The 19,273-nt window shown below is 44.6% G+C and overlaps 1 protein-coding gene across 21 annotated transcripts in view; it reads right to left on the minus strand.

Moving 5' to 3' along the window:
- The window catches only part of LPP (LIM domain containing preferred translocation partner in lipoma), a 552,127-nt gene that overhangs the window by 128,956 nt on the left and 403,898 nt on the right, over positions 1-19,273 (minus strand). For 19 of the 21 annotated variants that reach the window (XM_049803003.1, XM_049802998.1, XM_049803001.1 and 16 more), the window contains one exon: positions 2,963-3,640. In XM_049803003.1, the coding sequence (XP_049658960.1) occupies positions 2,963-3,640 (678 nt within the window). Of the gene's footprint in view, positions 1-571; positions 2,356-2,962; positions 3,641-19,273 lie in introns of those variants that run through there. The other 2 variants (XM_049803004.1, XM_049803008.1) reach the window with 2 other exon arrangements.

Raw genomic sequence — 19,273 nt, forward strand, 5'->3', positions numbered from 1 at the left:
TCAGATTTTGACTTGGTCTGAGTGGGCACAGCACCGCTGGCAAAAAGCACGAGAGTGACTGGTCGTGCCACATGTTTCTGTGATGGTCTCATGACAACTCTGCTGCTGCTCCTACACAAATGCCCACCACCTCCCACCCAGAGGAGAAAGCTCCTGAGGTTTTTGGCCAGGAATGCCCTTGAAACACATGAAGGTTTAAATGAGGACACGCACTCCACCAGTTCATTTCCTAACTAGGACTTGGGCATTAATGCTAGACGGGGTGCTACAAAAGACTAAAATGCACAGAGGTTTCACATGCAAGACTCTCACTTCCATAACTGGCCCAAAGACAGAATGCAATGCAGCGTTGTGTGTGAGTAAAACTCATTGTTCTCAGTGGGCTTTAAGAACGAGTACAGATTATTTGCTGTTCCCATACCAATCCAGATTTATTTTGGATCAGCAGCGACTTCAACAGGATTAATACACAGCAAAAAACACAGAGCCACAGTACCATGAACTTCTTCCTAGCCAGAATGCAAAATATAAACATCCTTTCCCCCCCCCCCCCACCTTTAAAAACCCTAAACAAATTTAATGAAAAATTTTACCTCTTACAGTGATGGACCATGGTATGTATTAGAATTAAGGACCATGAACTTCTAATGTGAGATGGATTTGTTACAACATCCTTAATATTTTGCACAAAAAATGTGTTCAAAACTACGAATGCACTTTTTTGAATACATTTAGAAATTGTTTTATATTTTAAGATCACTCCCTTGCAAGCAGAAAAATTCCTAAAGGTCTTCTTGCATTTTACGTGACATGTATTAATGCCTGCTTCATACCGTGGCTTCTCAAATCAATTTCCTTAACTGAAAGGCCTCAAACCAACCTTGAAAAGGCAAAACACAACAAAATGCAGAAGCCACTTGTGTGCAGGAAAATACATTAAAATTCACATTGTAGCCAACATGTCAAATTACAGTGATAATTCTCCCTATCAGATATCTGGCTCTAACATAGCCTTCCCTTTTTTCCCTTTAAATAATATTATTCCAAAAGTTGATTTTATGAATGAGTTAGTCTGCAAAGGAAGAGAACAGCATGCGGTAAAACTGGACAACACGGCTTCATTGGCAAAACACACAGTGTTTTATTACTGAGCATTTCCTATTAGGCTGTAAGATCACCTTCAATTCTTCACCAATTAAACTATATATGTCACAAAGCAGCAATCAAGCCGAGTTTGCCACCAATATGTGAAAGAAGAGTTGTAAGTTCAAAAGTGAAATAGGTAATAACGCAAATATTTAGCAGGTTGGAAGGGAATGAAAGTTCTGGAGGGATTTATCACCAAGCAGATAATAGTCTGTTTTGCAGAAGAACTGGAATTATTTTTATAGAGATACATATGAGGTATTTCTGCATGTGTATTTGCAAATGCCACGTGCACGCACACAAACATACATGTATTTTTATATATATATGCATACATGAAACCCCAAACTTGAGCTAAATTAAATTGTCCCTCTAGCTTTGTAATGCAAATGAGCCTAACAGGCTTGTGCTGTTTGTGGTTCGAGATGATTTGTGTTTCCATAGAGATGCTGACTGAACTAAAGTTTTTAAATTTTTTATATATGTAAGCCTACTTGTACCTATAAAAGTCTAAATATGGATCTGCTGTACCTCAGTATTTCCTCAGTGAGTCCACTGGAACCATAATGATTTACACCAGTTAAGGCTAAGTGCAAATTTTGTGACTTTCATTACTTTCCAATCTAGGCTCTATACCAAGTACCTGCTTCTTGGTAAGGAAGGGGAAGAAAAGAGAAAAAGCAGTTTCTTAGCTGCTAGTAGATAATATTTCAGGACTTTTGTAATTTTTGCCCTCTCTAAACTGCCTGGAGAAACATCTTTGCCTTTAAAAGTTCCCACTGTCAGGAAATCTGGAATTCAGAGAAAACAGTCTGTGTGATGCTAGTGATGGAAATGCCAAAACGTGTCAGAAGCTTTTTCCTCTTTCCCTGTGAGCACCCACAAGCTGAAGAGTGGGGATATGCTGAGATGAGCCAGGGTGGGCCCGGGCAGCGATGGCTTCACTGCCTTCCTGCTGGGCTTGGCCATCCTCACTCTTTGGCGGAGCTCGTCATACACTACAAGGACCCCACAAAGCCAAAGCGCCTATGTCCTCCCAGAGCTATGTTAGAGATGACCACCAGCAGAATCGACAAAAGCCAGCCAGGATGGCAGAGTTTGGGCAGAGAAACCAGGCGGACCAGCTTAACTTTCTGTTTCAAACTGGCTTCACTTTATGAGGTCCAGGCACCGGTGCAAGTGGATGGAGGCCACCCAGCGTATCATCACCTGAGAGGAAAATCAGAGCTGAGCTCTGTGGGAACTCATTTCCCTGTGGTTTCAGCGATAAGTGATTTTGAACAGCAACACACCAGAGGTCAACCTCTGCAGTCGCTCTGAACCACAATCAAAACCAGCCTCTTGTGTACCTCCTGTCCGCCCGAGAAGAGGAAGGGATTTGTCTGGTGAACCAGAGGTGTCCACCAGCACACGGAGCAGAAGCTCACACCCAGCCTCTCATTTTATCTTGGGAGGGCCCAGAAGGGAAGACCCAAGCGCAGCAATGCCGTACGGAGGTACCGCCAGTGAGCTCCTTGAGTAACGGCACGTCAGAGGGATGAAACCTCCCTCCTCCCCACAGGGTGACATCATGCCTCCACACGTGACGCCATCTGGCCCTTTGAGGCTGACGGCGTTTCCAAGCCCCAGAGTTCCTACTTCCAGCTTTTAAGAAGCCATAGGGAGGGAGACCTGCCCCAAGCCCCCCCCCCAGGCACCATTTAACACCCCCCCCCCCCCCCCCCCCCGCTGCCCTTCAGGGAGGGTCCCAGGGCACTTTCAGCCGTGTGGCTCTCCGCTCCCCGAGGGAGGCCGGAGACTGTCTGTGTCCCCTTACCTTTTGCTGCAGCGCAGGCGGCTGCGGAGCCAGCACCGGGTCGGTGATGTAGGTCTTCTTCGTGCCGGGTGGCTGGTAGAGCCCAGAAGGAGCCTGGCCCACGGTGTTACTAGCGGGATACGCTGGCTCAGCCTTCCAGGAGCTCTGTGGCACGTAGGGTGCTTCGGAGCCGTTCCTCCCCCCGTACCCCCCATAGTAGGGGTCCTGGTAGCGGCCCTGTGGAGGTGCATAGCCGTAGGCAGGCTCCGAGGGCCGGGCAGCCGGCGGGGCATAGCCGTAGTCAGGCCCGTGGGGCTGCGAAGGGCCATACTGCGGGGCGCCGGGCGGGCGAGCCAGCAGGGGAGCGTAGGGCTGGCCGGGCCCGAGGCTGCCGTAGTGTGCGGGCTGCGGGCCGGGCGGCTGGTAGTGTGGGCTGGGCTGCGCCGTCCTCACCTGGACGTTGAAGGCCGGGCGGCTGGGGGTGGAGGCTGTGGCGTAGGAGGCCGGCACCGGCTGTGGCTTCAGGGTGCCGACGGGAGTGACCGGGATGGGCGCCGGCTGCCCTGGGCCCTTGGCGGTGGACTTCTTGGTGGCGGTGAGGGGAGGCTGGTTGGGGATGATCATCCGCTTGTGGCCAGTGACAGGGGTGGAGACGGACGGGGTGGTGGCGGCGGCGGAGCTGCTGGAGGTGCCGGAGCCCTAGGGAGCAAGGAGAGAGAGCCACAGCGTCAGCAGGAGGGGCCGCTCGGGCATCAGGTCGAGCAGCGAGGGGTTAAGTGGAAATGGGGTTTTACAGCAGCATCTGGGCAGCAACTCAAACTGCTTAGAGAAGCAGGAATGTACCTGGGACCACACGTTCGAAAATGGCAATAGCAACCTTTCCCTGCTCTGGCAGAACAGGGATGGCGCCGCGGCAGCCGAGCAGAGCTGCCGTGCGCAGTGTTTCGTCTCTCCTCAGGGTTTTCTCCTCCGCCTCCCAACAAACAAACTAAAAAGTGATAAACACAAGAAAAAGGGAGACTCGCTGGAGAATAATTAGGGGAAAAGCCCATGCATTCCTGTGAAAACGAGTGTTTTGAAAAAGAGAGAAAATGAGATTACAGTCTCTATGGAGACATGAAATTCCTTGGGTCCCTAGAGCACTTGCAGGGTAGTGCCCTCGATAAGGCAGCTCCTTTGACAACGCAGGAGGCAGCAGAATGGGATGGCCTAAAAGCAGCTCGCAAAGCTGTAAGAATTAACTTAGATCAAAGCAAAATATGGAGGTGTCCCTGTCCCTGGCTCTGCTCATAAACACTGCTGGTTGAAAGCCTGGAGTGATCCCAGAGAAGGCAAATGTTATACCTGGCTCATTAAAGGGGAGAAAGCAGGCCAGGACTCCCCAGAGCTTCAGAAGTCAGCTCCCACCACGGCAGCCATGTAACCCTGCACCAGTGCTCCAGGCACAGCAGCGCTCGGGCAGCCAGGGAAGAGGTTCACAGCAAGTGCCGCAGCTTCCTGCGATTTGGCCACCAAATGAAGATTTAGTGCAGTGACGCTGTCCTAATAGGCATCGTACATCCTTCTGTCTAATGTACTTGTTTGTCTGGCTTACCTCTTATTTAAATCCCACGTCCAAAACCACCAGTGTGAAAGCACGTCTTTGTTAAAGAGCGAACAACGTGAAATAGTTTCTGAAGAACACTGAAGATCACCCTTAAGTCTTTTCAATAAATCAAAGAATTGCAAACTTGAATTCCTGGAGTTTAGGAATATGTAAAATTTCTTGCCTCTCTATTTTCCTTTATTCTGAAAGAGTACTTGAATTTCATGCCTTCCTATACAGAGATGCATTAAAGTGAAGACATGCAGTTTGACAGTATTACTTTGCTGTTGCACTTAACACCATGGTTATATGAGGTTATATCTCATCTGAACGTCCTGCACCAGGCTTGGTCTCACCTGTGATCTGCTTGATAATCTACAAGTTCACAGCAGCCCCAAGTCAGACCAGCTCAGCCCTCACCAATGGTTGTGTTCACGCTAAGGCAGGCACGTGCCGCCTCTCCCTAAATGACCAATCTTGTATTTGTCCCCAGGTGTTCCTGCTTTATGCACGCACCCTGACCTCTACCAACTGCCCCATGATCCTCTCGCCGGGACCGCTGGACAGGGGAGAGAGCGGTGGGGACTCATTGGGACACCCCCCCCCGCCCAAGTTCTACCCGGGCCAGAGAAATCCTCTGCCTGGTCAGCAGGTGGCGGCAATAAATTGCTGCCAAACCAACACAGGCCAGTGGCTGGAGAGGAACTTCAACCACGCATTTCTCTGGGCCTCCAAGGCTACCAAACTCATCTTCCACAGAAGGTGGGAGAAAGGCAGACCGCCATTCCCCCCGCCCCATATTTGGCAACCACCACACACGAAGAAAAGGGAGATAAGCGCAAGCCGCTCAACTTCTAGTCCACAGCCCACAACCAAGTCTACCAAAGGAATAAGGAAGCTCTACTACCCAACTGGTAGCTCTTCCCCGGTGACGCGCAAATACATTTTTGCTGATGCATTGGTAAAGACCTTACTCCTGCAATCACACCTTCAGGGCAAACCTCCCATGAGAGTAAACCTCCCATGAGGGCAAACCTCCCATGAGGAATCACTCTAAATGAGCGAAAAAACAGGCAAATAAGAGCACCAATCTGTTTTGAGAGATGTAAAAGATGTGTATGCAGAGGTGGGGAATAATAATAAGGCAGCAAACTTCTGCTGGAGAAAAAAACATCTCAATGTATTCAAACCCTGACCTGGCCAACAGATCCGTGACAAGGCAGTACATAGACAGACCGAAGAGATTTTGAAACTGAAAGCAAGGAAGAGCTGAAGCATGTCTCAGTTGAACTGCAAGGGCAGAGACAGGTTAAGGGTCTGTAGCCCTCCATTAATTCTGCCTGATTCTTCTATTTCTGAAACACCTGAAAAGGAGCAGGCATTCCTCCGTCCCTGCATCAGAGCACAACTGCACCAGCACTCAGAGCTAGCAAGAAAATTTGCTTTCTGTCGGAATTATTCTCCCATGTCAGCTTGGTGTTTATACCTGGGAGTGCTAGAAACTTCCCATTTCCTCACCTATTTCAGTCTTGTAAATGACAGTAGTTTGTCCACTTACTGTAATGGGATGAAAGGTCCACAAACGCCGCACTGTGTAATTACCACCAGAAAAGCATTTTTCTTTTCTAGGTGAAGAGAGAGAAGGTAGATAATGTTTTAAAGACAATGGCCTATCGGGGGAGGGGGAAAGCCCAAAGCAAAACAACATAAATGAGCCCTATTCATCACATCTTATGTTTCCGAATGCAGACTCTGGAAGCAGGTGATGACAGACCACTAGTAAAGCTCTTGCGATGGAAGTCTATTCCATCCCAAGAACCAGGGGACTTTAATCTTAGATATAAACATCCATATAACACTTAATGTGTTGATGCCAGTCTCCTGCCTGGACTGGAATACACCTTAAGAATGAATGATAACCCCTTTCTCCAAAAAACCCCTCACTGCCTATTGACTGCCACTCTGAAAGGCTCTGAGCAGCTCCTATGTTTGACACTACAAAGAGGATGACCTGAGAGTCTTCCCTCCTGCACCAGAGCCCCGTGAAGGAAGGTGGTAAGTTGGGGGTGCCCGGGCCAGAGACCAAGTTTTGCCATGAACTTCACAGCAAAGGCTCGAGCTAACAAGTACCGGCTGCATTGTGGCATTCAAACCACAGGCTGCCTTGAGGAGGAGGAAGTTTGCATCAGTAGGAGTCCCCAGAGGCGTCCTGTGTGACTCATTCTGAATTCCTCTGAGGGTGCTGGGCAAGTGTGTGATGAAAGCTGGGCTTTAGGGGAAGGAAGAGGGTATAAGGCTAGTTACTGTGGTGTAGTAGAGAAATGGGACAGGTTAGAGGGAATTTAACACTACTGGAACACTGATGATTTATGGGGACGCACATTGGCTATAGCTCCTGAGCAAGGGCACAGGTGAGGTATCACCATAAATCCTCTGCCCTTTTGCCTGGGAGAGAGAAGGGTGGCCACAGTCCAGCCTTCTGTACGCACTCAAATATCACCCCAGGCTTAAACATCTAGATTATTAATGGATTAAGAAAAGACTTTATAAACACACATGAACTATGGACAAGATTCCTGCTCTGAGGACAGGGATGTACAGAAGGATGAGGAAAGGGTACTCAGATACCACGGGGAAGAGTGATTTCAACAGGTGTCTGGAAGGCAGTAGGAGGATAGGAGGAATGGATGAGGCTATAAACATGCCAGGTAGATGGAGAGGGAGTAATGAACAGAAAGCTGGAAAGGGCTATGTCACTGGGTACAGTCCTAGCAAAACAGATGACTGTCACAAATCTTTCATCCAAAAGAGTCCAGAGAACTTCTACTAGCGCAACGAAGTAGACTCATCCAAAAGTACATCGAAGTGACAGCCCAGAAGCATGAAAACAAGTAGAAATAGGTGAAAGAAAAAGGAGAAAGACAAAGAGTGGGTTCATAGGAGTGCAGGCATCCCTTCCTCTAGCAGCTCCTGGACAGCTCATTTCAAAACCATATTGCATTTGCAAGTGACTATCACAGCCAAACACGCTCTCTGACATCCTATAAGGGCTGTTTTCAGAGGAAGACAGGCTTTCCTCTGCTCACCATGCACTAGATGAAACTGTCTGACACACTTTGCAAGTGCAAATTAGAACCATGCTACTTACCATCAACCCCTTCCTGCAAATTCATATTTGCAAAAAGAGAGTAAACTAGAAACCCCAGGTGCTGATAACGCAGAGTTGTTAAGAGAAACTAGAGTAGGAAGGAGTTAAATTCAGAACCTCATCTACCACAAGCATTATAATACAAAATCTTTTTTTTTTAATGGGGAAAGCACAAGAGCTTTGTTTAAACACAGATGGAAGTACCTAAATGTACTGCCTCTTCTACAAATGAATTATCCAGCAGTTCAAATAAAGGTGAACTAATACTGACAAAATTAAGTAAAACTCAATCAATGTGGGAGGAAAAACCCCCCAAAACACTTCTCCTAAAAAAAGTTACCATGTGTAACCATAAGTGGAATCATTTTGCTTGGTAACTCCTGCCCCATGTTCTCAAATGCAGTGAAAGTTTATAAACATTTGCAGGAGTTTCTTGCACCAACCATCATGTGAGAAGTCTATAGTGTTGTGATAAACCTGTGCTGTCCTAGGGGTCTGACTGTGAAAGCTGCGTATCTGGATTCAGAGCTACCATCGTGGGGAAACCCCAAATCCTGAGTATCTGTGTGATTCTTCATTCTGTAGAAATTATATACATAGATCTTTAAATTAAATGCAGTGTACACCTACAACTAAAAAGTCACCACATAGGTACTAGGGATGAAACCCTTTCTACAGAAATTAGCCTATAATTCTATACCATTTGCCAGGGTTACATTTTAAAAAGAGTACAGAATAACTATAGTCTACAGCAGGAGCATGATTCTATACGATCAGCTGGAACCCTTATGAAAAGGACTTCATTCTCCTTTTATTTTGTGCATTTGTAGTGTATTTTCTATAGAATCCCTTCAGTTATTCAGTTTCACAGACTAGATCAAAAATGCCAACACGAAGTTTATCACATTCTATTCAATTCTCCAGGCATTTTTCATAAAGGTACAGTTGAATACCTTTAGCCCTTTAGCTGTCAAATTATCACATATAAAGATACATTACTCCAGCTCAGTGGTTTTCAACCTTTATGCTTGGCAACCCCAAATGTTTTCCAGGAGATACAAGCTCCTTTACGGAGAGAGTTAATCTACTGACAATAAACATGTTTTTTTAAGTTACCTTTCACTGAATTCTTCTTAGTTACCTTAGGGCTGATCCACGGACCCCCAGCATTCGCAGAGCACAGGTTGAGAACCACAGCTCTAGCTGGGGCTGCCTTTTTCAAGCATTTCGGTCACTATTTACTCCAGGGTAGGAATGAAACAACCCTTCTTCCTCGAAAGACAGAAACCTGGCAACCTCCGGCGGGCTGAACCCAGGATGCAGCGTTCCCAGGGGGCTGCCAGCTCACCGTGCCGGTGCAGCATCTCTCTGCCTAACTCAGCCACTCTTCTGCATGGTCCACCAGCACAAGCTGGACTGAAACATGGGGCCAGCTCAGGCATGTGCCAGCTGAAATCTTTTAATAGTCCTCAGTGGTGGTGGCAGTTGGAGGCCTGGGTGAGAAAGGCGGCGAAGGGTGGAAAATTAACTTGGCTTCTCCTGACGCTGCAGATTGGCATTCACCTCGGCTAGCTGGAGGTGCTTAAAGCTCCCTCTGCAAAATGCATCTCCACGGGGTCATTTATACCATTCTAATATTGAAGCCTAAAACAGGGGAGATGAATCATCCACTGGGGGAATCTACTTCACTCCACTGACTGTAAAAGAAGCATAAAAACAGCCAAGACAAGTCACTGAACATTTAGACAGCACAAGTTAGTGGAGACAAATTCCACAATAAGCAGGTAATTTTGACGTGACTGTAAGAAGCACAGATACCTTTTCCCTGCATTAAGTGCACTGCCACTCAAGCTCTGCTAGTGCTGCTCACCGAGCGGATTTCTGAGTGCCAGCAGCTCAGCCGATCAGCCAGGACCCTGCCACGCCATGCAGCCAACGCAAGACCAAGAAGCTGGGCTGCAAAGGCATTTCCAGCATACGAAGGGGGGCGACGTGGGTGGGCCGCCCTTTCCTACCTCCTTTTCCACCTCCGTGCTGAAGAGTGGCTCCCGCTGGACCTGGAGCTGCTGCCTTGCCAAGAGCAGCAGCTGGGCTGAGCCTCCCTCCTGCCTAAGGTAGCAGATCCCAGCTCCCCCTCAATTTGGGAAGGATAACCCCAGAGAAAAATCAAATACTCTGCTTTGAAACCTGGGCCTTTAGGTACCTGAAAATGTGAACAGGCATTTTACGGGGTTTCCTGATGTGCAGACACATCAAACTCCTGCTGACTTCAAATTCTGTATTTGAACAAGCTGCCTTGCTAGTGATAATGTATGGCCAGGTTCCCCTGAACATATCCTCTTTTTCTGTCTGAAATAACATCTGGGTGAAAAAGAGTAATCTGGCCTTTCATTTGGGACTTGCAGATGCCTGGAGTCCTGGTAGAGCTCCAGCTAGGTTGCTGAATGTCCGGAGATCCTGGGCAGATGCACTGCCCCATTCAGCCTACCTGATACATTTTCAATATACGGGATTTTCTGGCCTTCTTTATAACATCCAGATAGTAGGCCAAGCACACTGAGGACACGTCAGTCCCCTCTGCACTGCTGCTATGTGGTGCACACAGCTCAGTTACTAACACAGATTTCTTTAGGTGTCAAAATGCCCTTAGAATCTGGTCCAAAACGTTGAACTCTGGTCCAAAACCTTAAAACCCTCAGCCAAAACACGTTTATAATCAGATGAAGCTTTTCTTTACAGTTTCATCATTCTCTCATTTCTAGTTTACAGCTGACAAGTGAGTGTCACAGAGGCATGGGCTGTGCATGGATCAGCAGCCACACTCATGCTTCCCAGATGTGTTTATATGGGATTCAGATTGTTGGCTTGATCGCCAGAAGCTATCAAGATATTCGAATGGATTGCTCCTAGGCATTATACCAAAAGAAGAAGAGGAGAAATCTAATAAAGTGTTCATCTCTGGTTCTCAAATGAAGAGAATACCTTACAGATGCCATAAAGTGTTACAAGAACACAACTGCTTCTGAGCTTTGATCTGTTTTTCAGCTGCTACTGCGGGTGGAAAAGGAGTCAACATAGTTGTTAATGTTTCTGTTCACAACCTCTTTTGTACTCCTTGTGATGGCCCAGCTTGAAACACAAGGGAGAACAGGGTGCACAAAAGAAAAGGTGATAACAAGTTGACCTCCAATATTTTATCATGGAAAACAGCCTTTCACAACTGACCTACACAGTTATAGACACACACCTTGGTTCAGCTTTCAGTACGGGTGTCAAGTGTTTTAGGCAATCTGGGTTTCCACTTTCCAACACCCCATTAATTCCAAAGAGCCTGAACACATCTGAGAAGTTTGGTCTCCAAAACACAACAGGGAAGAATTTTGCTTTTCCTTCTCGGTTTCATATTTACTTTTTTATTTGTTTACCCCAATACTATCACTACGATGACTACTATGAGCTTTTTTTTTCGGTTTTCCCTTTCTGATGAGTGATCATCTGGTATTTATGAGAAGGACTACGTGAGAGACCAGTTTTAAAAGATGTGCAAACAATTGACCTAAATACTTCTAGCTCTGGTGGACAGTCAAGGGCCATAATTTTAGCTTAATTCATTGAAAGGGCTAGTTACAATTAAAACTCTCCTATTTAAGCAATTCCACTTGACCAGTTCAAATGCCGTAGCAACTTCATCTACGAGAACATTGGCTATCAGCACAAGAAATATCTTTGTCAAAAAGCTACAGAAGATGCTAGTCACAAGAAGTTAAATGTTTTCTGAATTAATCTTGGAAAATTTCTGTGATTTTCCACTCTCATCATTAACACAACAAATTTGCATCAATCTGGACCTCAGGAACTTGCAATGGCAGGCCCCTGCACTGGCTGAATCAGTGGCACATCAACTCAGCAATAAATTACGTAAGGAGCTGTGCACCACAGCCCTTTGGTTACATCAAAACACAGAACTACTGAATACAATCCCCAAACTGAAGACCACAAAAAGGGTAGAGCAGTACCATGTGAACACAAGTCACTATGTGCATGGAGCAGTGAAACTGAGCTTCTTAAGGAGCACCTTCTTTAAGGCTTAGTAACGCAGGAATGTCCAAAGCATTTCCATTCAGCAACTGGGGCCCTTCTAACGGGCTGAACAAGTCTCCTTGCTTAATTTAGGCAAAATGTTGCGCTGCCTGACAATGGGGAAGCCCCCACCTCCCTATAAATAAGAACTTTGGGTAAGTAAAGTATTTTTATGACTTTTGCTATTACTAAGCTTAAAGTATCATAATTACACCATCCACAGACTTTAAAACCTTTTTTTTTTTTCTTCCTTTTATAACTTGCTATTTGTAATGGAAAAGAAGCTCATGTGTATGATAAATATGGGCAGGTCAGAGGGATATACAGATTATGCTGCTATCCATGGATGTGTATCATAATTACAAAAAATGGATTAAAAAGGTACATGGAAGATGAGTGAGTGAGGGGAAGGGATGTGCACCTGTGATTGACAGGACAAAATACACGTATTTACGAAGTCTTCTGGAGAAGCCTTCTACAACTTATATGGAAAAGTTATCATTTTCTATTGTGTGTTGAACAACGGATTTAAGGAACAGTCCAAAAATTCTATAAAAGCTTCTCATTTCCTAATAAATTGCAAAGGAATTTCAGAGCGTTTATAGAGTATGCAAGCTTTCTTCCTTTATTAATTCTAGAGAACATTAGAAGAGTGTGCATATGCACACATAAAATAATACGAATTACATATGCACTCAGACACTACTTGGTTTACTTTGTGTTACTTGTTATTTGTTCACGATTCCATTTATTTGCCGCATTGCTTGCATTTATAACCTATTTATCTTTTCAAATTCCAAAACTCTATTAAACCAGATTTAAAAAATTATCCTACCACAGGGCATAAACATTTTCAAATGTTAGTATTGTCTCTATTTCCTGTGAAAACCATGTGGTTTTATTCTTCTCTTCTCCACATTTTAAAGCCTGCGCAAATAGTAGTACAGAAGAGCAGAAGCATCAGCGAACAATTCCGTGTTCATACAACATCTGCTTTCTTACGGTTCACTTGAGGTCCAGAACCCACTGTCATCCGCCAATATTTTTAGTGGGCTACAAAATGATTCAAGTTAGTAACTTGAGTGGTTAGCAGCAAAGAAAAACTACACAGCTTCACCAAAAAAAAACCCAGCTCAACCAAAAAAACCATAAAAGAGAGGCAGATGTGACAGAGAGGTTATTTTCCTATTAGATCCAATGTACACCTTTCCAAAAGGCTGACGAGCTCCAACAACAGGTCAAATTTAACTGTTTTCCCAGATGGATCCTTCTGGGAAGTGGAGTGGAACGTTCCCTCATTTATCCGTCTGCCTGGGTTATCACCGCTGCCTGAAATACCTTAGTCTTTCCACAATATCACAGACTCCAAGTACAACGGTGAGAAATCTATCTGATTGGAAAGGTTTTTTTCACCTGCTGTGGCTTTTTAAATTATTCTACAGGTATATAAATACATACAGCAAGATACATAAAATTTACCCACTGCAACATGTCTAGTCAAAACACCAGGGCAGTACTGTAACAAGTCAGGAAAGTGAAAAAGAGAGCATTAATTTATAGCACGAGAACAAATGCCATCTGTACCACAGAAATACTCAAGTATAAAACAATACAGAAAGTTAGAATATTTTTAAAGTATTAACTCAGAATAATCACTGTTTCCTCACTATTTTCCTCTCTTCATAGAGAACATATAAATTACATTAAATGTATGGTTAATAAAGTGTTTACTCAAAAGACACATTGATAAAAAATTAGAATCATAACAGTATCAGTCTAAAAAGCCTGTGTAAAGCAATGTCAAATCAACTGCCTCACTAAGCTTGGTTCTGTTGCAAATGGCATTATAAATTAATCCAGTTTTCCTAAATATGCCTTGAGGAAACAAAACCACAAATAGCCATTGTAAGTTTTGATATAAAAAAAAACACAAAAAACCCCAAAGAACAAAAAAATCTTCTCTTCATTCTTAACCTGAACCGAAGATCTGTGTTTGTAACGACTGATATTGCTGAATAGGTTACACACTTAGTCCAAAAATGTCAGCTTAGTCCCACATACTAAGGCTTTCTCCTATGCCACACTCCTCTCAGCTGAGCAGTTTCAGGAAAAATAAAATAAAAAAAAAAAAAAAGATTGCTAAACTTCATCAACAATGACCTAATGAGCCCGATTAAGTTATGATTTATAATTTTCCTCGCTTATACTGTTCTTAGACCAAAATAGCATCCCAGGACATTCGCTCCATTGCTGCTGATTGGGTTAAGGTTATCACAGTCACACTGAGAATCAGGATATTCTTCAATACCTCTTGCTGCCTGAGTTACATTTTTTAAGAACTGCCTTATATCAAGCCAGATGCTGATCTCAGTGACACTGGTGCCAGCTTAAGCACGTCTGTTGACTCCAGCAGATTTACTCCAAATATGCTGGCTGTTGCCGATCAGGATTTGGCCTACTACTGCCTCTCAATCTGTAGGGTTTTTCTCCCCACTGGGAACACAGTGGAGGTTTCTATGAAAACTGTAACGAATCCTACAGATCTAACTTCCTCCAGGTCATAACCGTCTAGCTTCGCTTAAAACTCAACATGTAACGAGATCTTGGCAATTCATACTGCTGCAACCTGAACGAAACCAAATGAAATTCATAATCGAGGCTAAATATAGCCTGCATTGGACTAAGCCTCAGCACCTCCAAGCACCCAGCTCGGCACATAACGGCAGCAGCATCAACCAGTCCAGCTCTCACGCCAGCTGTGCACCCTGACCTGTGCACCCATCCACAAATGCTTTTGCATTAGGAATTAAAAACAAGCGTGCTAATTCAAAACAAACAGACATATCCTCCCTCTCTCCTCACTTCTTTCCTTGCGGTGGATGTATAAATGCATAGTGATGGCTACTGGGATTTATAGCCTAACTGATTTTGACATTTTTAACTCCAGAATTTGAAACAGTGACTTTCTAGCCCTGGGGCAGGAGTGCTAAATGCTAAAAACTTTGGGACTAGGGAGTATTAATTTAGTCCTTCTGAGCAGCTTGGCTTCAACAATGGTCTAACAAGGGCTCAACGCTCTCCAAAACTCAGCAGTGGACGCCCAAAAACTGCAAGGAATTTTGGATCCAAAACGGAGTTTCATGGATTTCATTCTTGTTTGTCACCGGTTAAATTAAGCTCCAAACCTGAACTTGAGGGGAGTCGGGAGAATTCAGGTCTGGGTGTGAATTTACGGCGGGATTAAATCATATTTCATTTCTAGTTTGCAGTGCATCTTTTTTTTTTCTTTTTTTTTTTTGCGGTTCATGACGTATTTGTATATTAAGAAAAAAATTATGCACAGAGCAAGCGTCCTGGCATGACAAGTCATCAATAAATCTCTTTTCCATAACAACCCACAAGAATTCACTGCAGGACCCAATTGTTAAAACACAAAGCAATGACATTCTATAAGCTTTCAGAAGTATCATTCTAGCCCTTGTGGACTCGCTGAATTCTCTAAATGAGTCACTGGCCTCTCAACGGAATTGTCAAAACTTAGGTTAAGCCAGGTTAATTCCCTCCCCTCTTTAATTTAGAAGTCCAGCTGCAGCGTGTGGCTTTCCAGTGAAAAGATCTAAATGCAGACCCCATTCAGCCCAAACAGGAAATCTCGTGGGGCCCAAAGCTCACCTTTTCCTAAAAGCTAGAGATAAGCCACACTAACGGGAAAAAATGTGTTTTCCAAAGCCTCATGGGCCATGTGATGTAAAAATCAATACTCCTCTCACATGGCACGAATCATTTTCTGCTGAAGGCCAAAGGACCATAGTTCGAGCCACTATGGTTGGGGAGGGGGAAAGGGCAGCTGTAAGAGGTGGGGGATGAGGAGAGCAGACACTGTAACCAGCGCAGGGACAAGGGAGACGCCAAAAACGATCCTTCTGACCAAAGCAAGCAAGCAGACGTGGCATCTGGGGTTGGGCTCAGGGCTTCAGCTAGGTGGGACATGGAGAGGACATCCCCTCTGCCCTGCACGCTCTCCTTAGTGGGAGCTGAGATGATGGGTACTCATTCTTTCTGTCCGGGGCTACTTGTGACAACTACAGCTTGCAGCACGGCATCCTACTTCAGCTACGTTACCTCTAACTAACAACTAACAACTAACAGTATCAGCTACACTGGAACCCCAAAAAGAAAGGTTTTGCTGGGCAGCCGCAGCACATCATACTCTTCATAAAGGGATAAATTATGCTGGAAGCAGCTCAAGTGTTTGCACCCCGACCCCTACTCTGCCAGAAGATCATTTGAAAACATCACTGTCTAGTTGGTTAGAAAAAACCCTAAATTTGCAGGCTAAATATTCCATGTCCAGTTTGTCCTTAGGAATGAGTACAACAAGCAAAAATCACAGCAGATCATGCCATTGATTTCAGTGGTCTATACACATTTGGCTGAAACCAGTAAACTCTCTTTAACCTTCCAACAGCACCACAGTTTTCATCAGTGAGAATATATCCTAAGGAGGAAAGGTTTTGCCTCAGCTGTAATTCTTTTTTTAATAATAAAAGAAAAACCTACCAGCAATTTTTTTCATTAAAGGAAAAGATGGAAAAGGATAAAAGGAAAAAAAAATGAAAAAAGGAAAAAAGGAAAAGAAAAGAAATTGTTTATTCTGCTACCACTGCAGAGAAATATTTAACTGAGGATTTTGGACTTCATTAAAATAAAGTAGTTTTTAAGATTGAAGAAAAAGCTTAAAACATGATAAAAGCTAAACAGCTTGATGGAAAACTAAGAAGAAACTGAAATAATTTTTTTTTAAAGAGAAAATACAAATTATTTTAAACTGATCCCATGATATTTTTAACAGCTGGAATTGATAATGCTGAACTCAGGCATAATTCTACTATATTTAGTTTTGTATCTATCAAAGTCCACACGACTTTTCCATGAGACAGACAGATAGATATATAGGCTGATAGACAGATGGATAGATACATAAAAAGAAAAAGGAAAAATATCATTAGGAAAGGGAACATTTTCTTGTCTGTTCTTTCAGTATGATTTTTTTTTCATTTCAATTTCTACCTTATTTCCTATAAGTAGAAACAGATTTTTCTCTCTTTCAAAAAATTCTTAAACAGAAAACCTCCTTTGACAGTTTCAGCAGCAGATTAATCACTTTTGCAACCCACAAAAAAAAAAAAAGTTTTCTGGAAAGCATAACTGTCTGTAAATGTAAATGTCAGAATTACTCTCTCTTATGCTAAGACGCCTACACATTCTCTCACTTCCATGACTCAGCACCAGATAAAAGCTTGCGAGATAATAAGCAGCAAACTTTCCTTTAGAACAATAAAAATGGTTAAAAACCAACTCTTGCTCCCTGCGCCCCCCAAAATAAAAAGAAATCCCCATGGTGTTAAACCAAATTCTGCCAATGGATTCCCCCCTCACTGGAATAAAATACAAATATCCCAAGGACTTCAGAGAGGAGAGGGACCAGGCTCAAGTAGCATCAAAATCAAAACACATGCTAACACGAGAGGCTTTTCTTTTTCTCCAAATGAGCAAGAATGGGTCTGTTTCAACAAAGAGGAATTTTATTACTGTTCATCCCCTGCCTTGCTCTAATTTGGTAGACAAATTAGTTGAAATTTTGCTCACCTATAATGAAAATTTCCAGGCACTCTAACGCAACGCACTCATGCCCAAAATCACAGAAACCTGTGGGGAAGGGAGGGGAATTTCAGTGGGACTTCCCCTCCTGCACTGTGGTCGTTGTCTGACTTGAGCTCATTAGAGCCAGAGTAACTTCTCCTTTCAGCAAACCATGTCAGTGGCAGACCGTTCAGGCCAAAATATGACTCTTATTTTGGACAAATCTTCAAAAAAAAAGCTGAAAAGGTGGGGCTCAGACCTCAGCTAGGCTCTTCTGATGCCCCTGAAATGAACAGGCATGGTCTTGACACCGAAACGTTGCTAGTCAGCTCGCAAATGCTGGTGGAACAGAGACAGCCACCTCCTCTTCATACACCCTTGTCAGCCCCAGCATGCAGGTTAAGTAAACGAAGTGTGGTAATTAAGAGAGGGCTGATTATTTACTTATTAAGCAGAGATGCTGTGGACCTGAGAAGGAAAGGGATGACTTCCCAAGCCCTGGTGCAGCTCGGAGCCCCCCTTGCTGAGTGATGGACATTTCTGTTAAGAGCTTCCATCACCTCATGTGCTGAGTGGGTCACCATGAGTCCGTGTCCCTTGGAGGCAGCTCACGCTACCAGGAGCCGAAAATAATTATTTAGTAAGTAAAGCAGCAAAATGCTGCTCATGCCTGTCACCTCTGGAGGAAGCAGAGTCCAGCCAAAGAGTACTGCAGCCCCTCCTGAACGTGCTGCTGCTGGTGGCTTTTACATTTTTTACGGTGGAAATTGTAAATTAATGGTATTAGCCGTTAAAGTTGAAATTTAAAGGAAAGCCCCAGGGCAAGGCATCCCGGGCCATGGGTGCGGGACTTCTTGTCAGAGGGATGCTTTGAACTGAGCCAGAGGTAGAATCAAACCCTTCAAAATACCTTCATTAATAAAGCGCACCTGCTCCGGCAGGAGGCTGGGGAGCAGAGCCGACATCTCAGCGTGGTGCTGGCGGGGCCACGGCTGGAGCACACGTGTGTCCCAGCCAGACCGAGGAGTGGGCAGGAGCATCCCCATCACTGCGTCGGGAGCACTGAGCAAACGGAGCAGCGTTCAGATGCTCCAGCTCAGCTGGCTGCCAGGCGGGTGAGCGTTGCCACTGACCAATTCAGTGCCCCTCATCTTTACAGAGCAATGTCTTGAAATTTTGGGCAGGGTGCCCTTAGCGCTGGATACGTCCCAAAGAGAGAGACCAGGGCTGGGAGAGGCATGGGGAGAGGGTTCCCATGCACCCAAACACCGTCCCTTTTCCCCAGCGTTCCCAAGGAGAAGACCTGTAAGCTCTAGATGAGAATTTGCAGGCCCAGAAAATGACAGCACTAGCCCGTTTGCATTCGTGTCTCAAAACCATGCTCTTTATCTCACAAATAACAGATTTCTGCATCCAAATCTGACTCAAAGCAGGTGTAGCTCCAGTTGTTTCTGTGCAGCCACATCTGCTCACACTCCAGGGCTAACGCCAAACTATTTATTGCTACTTAAAATTTATTGCATTTTTAGTCCTCCATCCCGAAATTGCTTTTGTTCAAAAATTCCTTTTAAATGCTTCTATGCTGACTGGATAAATCAAACCTGACAATTAAAATGGTAAATTGTTCAGAACCTCAGAGTTTCCACCTGAGGACCTCCAAATACTTTTGGAACTTAAATACACGTAATCACTCCCATGCCTCTTGCAAAAAGGCGGGGGGGGGGGGGGTGGGGGGAAGCATCTTTTTTAATTCTCTTTTCACAAATGAAAAACTGAAGTCCTGGGAGCCCAAAACGGCCCGCTAGGAAGCCGCCTGCCCCAAAGACTGCTCATCCAGTAAATCAGAGGCAGGGCTGGGAAGGGAAGCCAGGAGTTT

This window comes from Accipiter gentilis, chromosome 6, assembly GCF_929443795.1.
Source record: "Accipiter gentilis chromosome 6, bAccGen1.1, whole genome shotgun sequence".
Lineage (NCBI taxonomy): Eukaryota > Metazoa > Chordata > Aves > Accipitriformes > Accipitridae > Astur > Astur gentilis.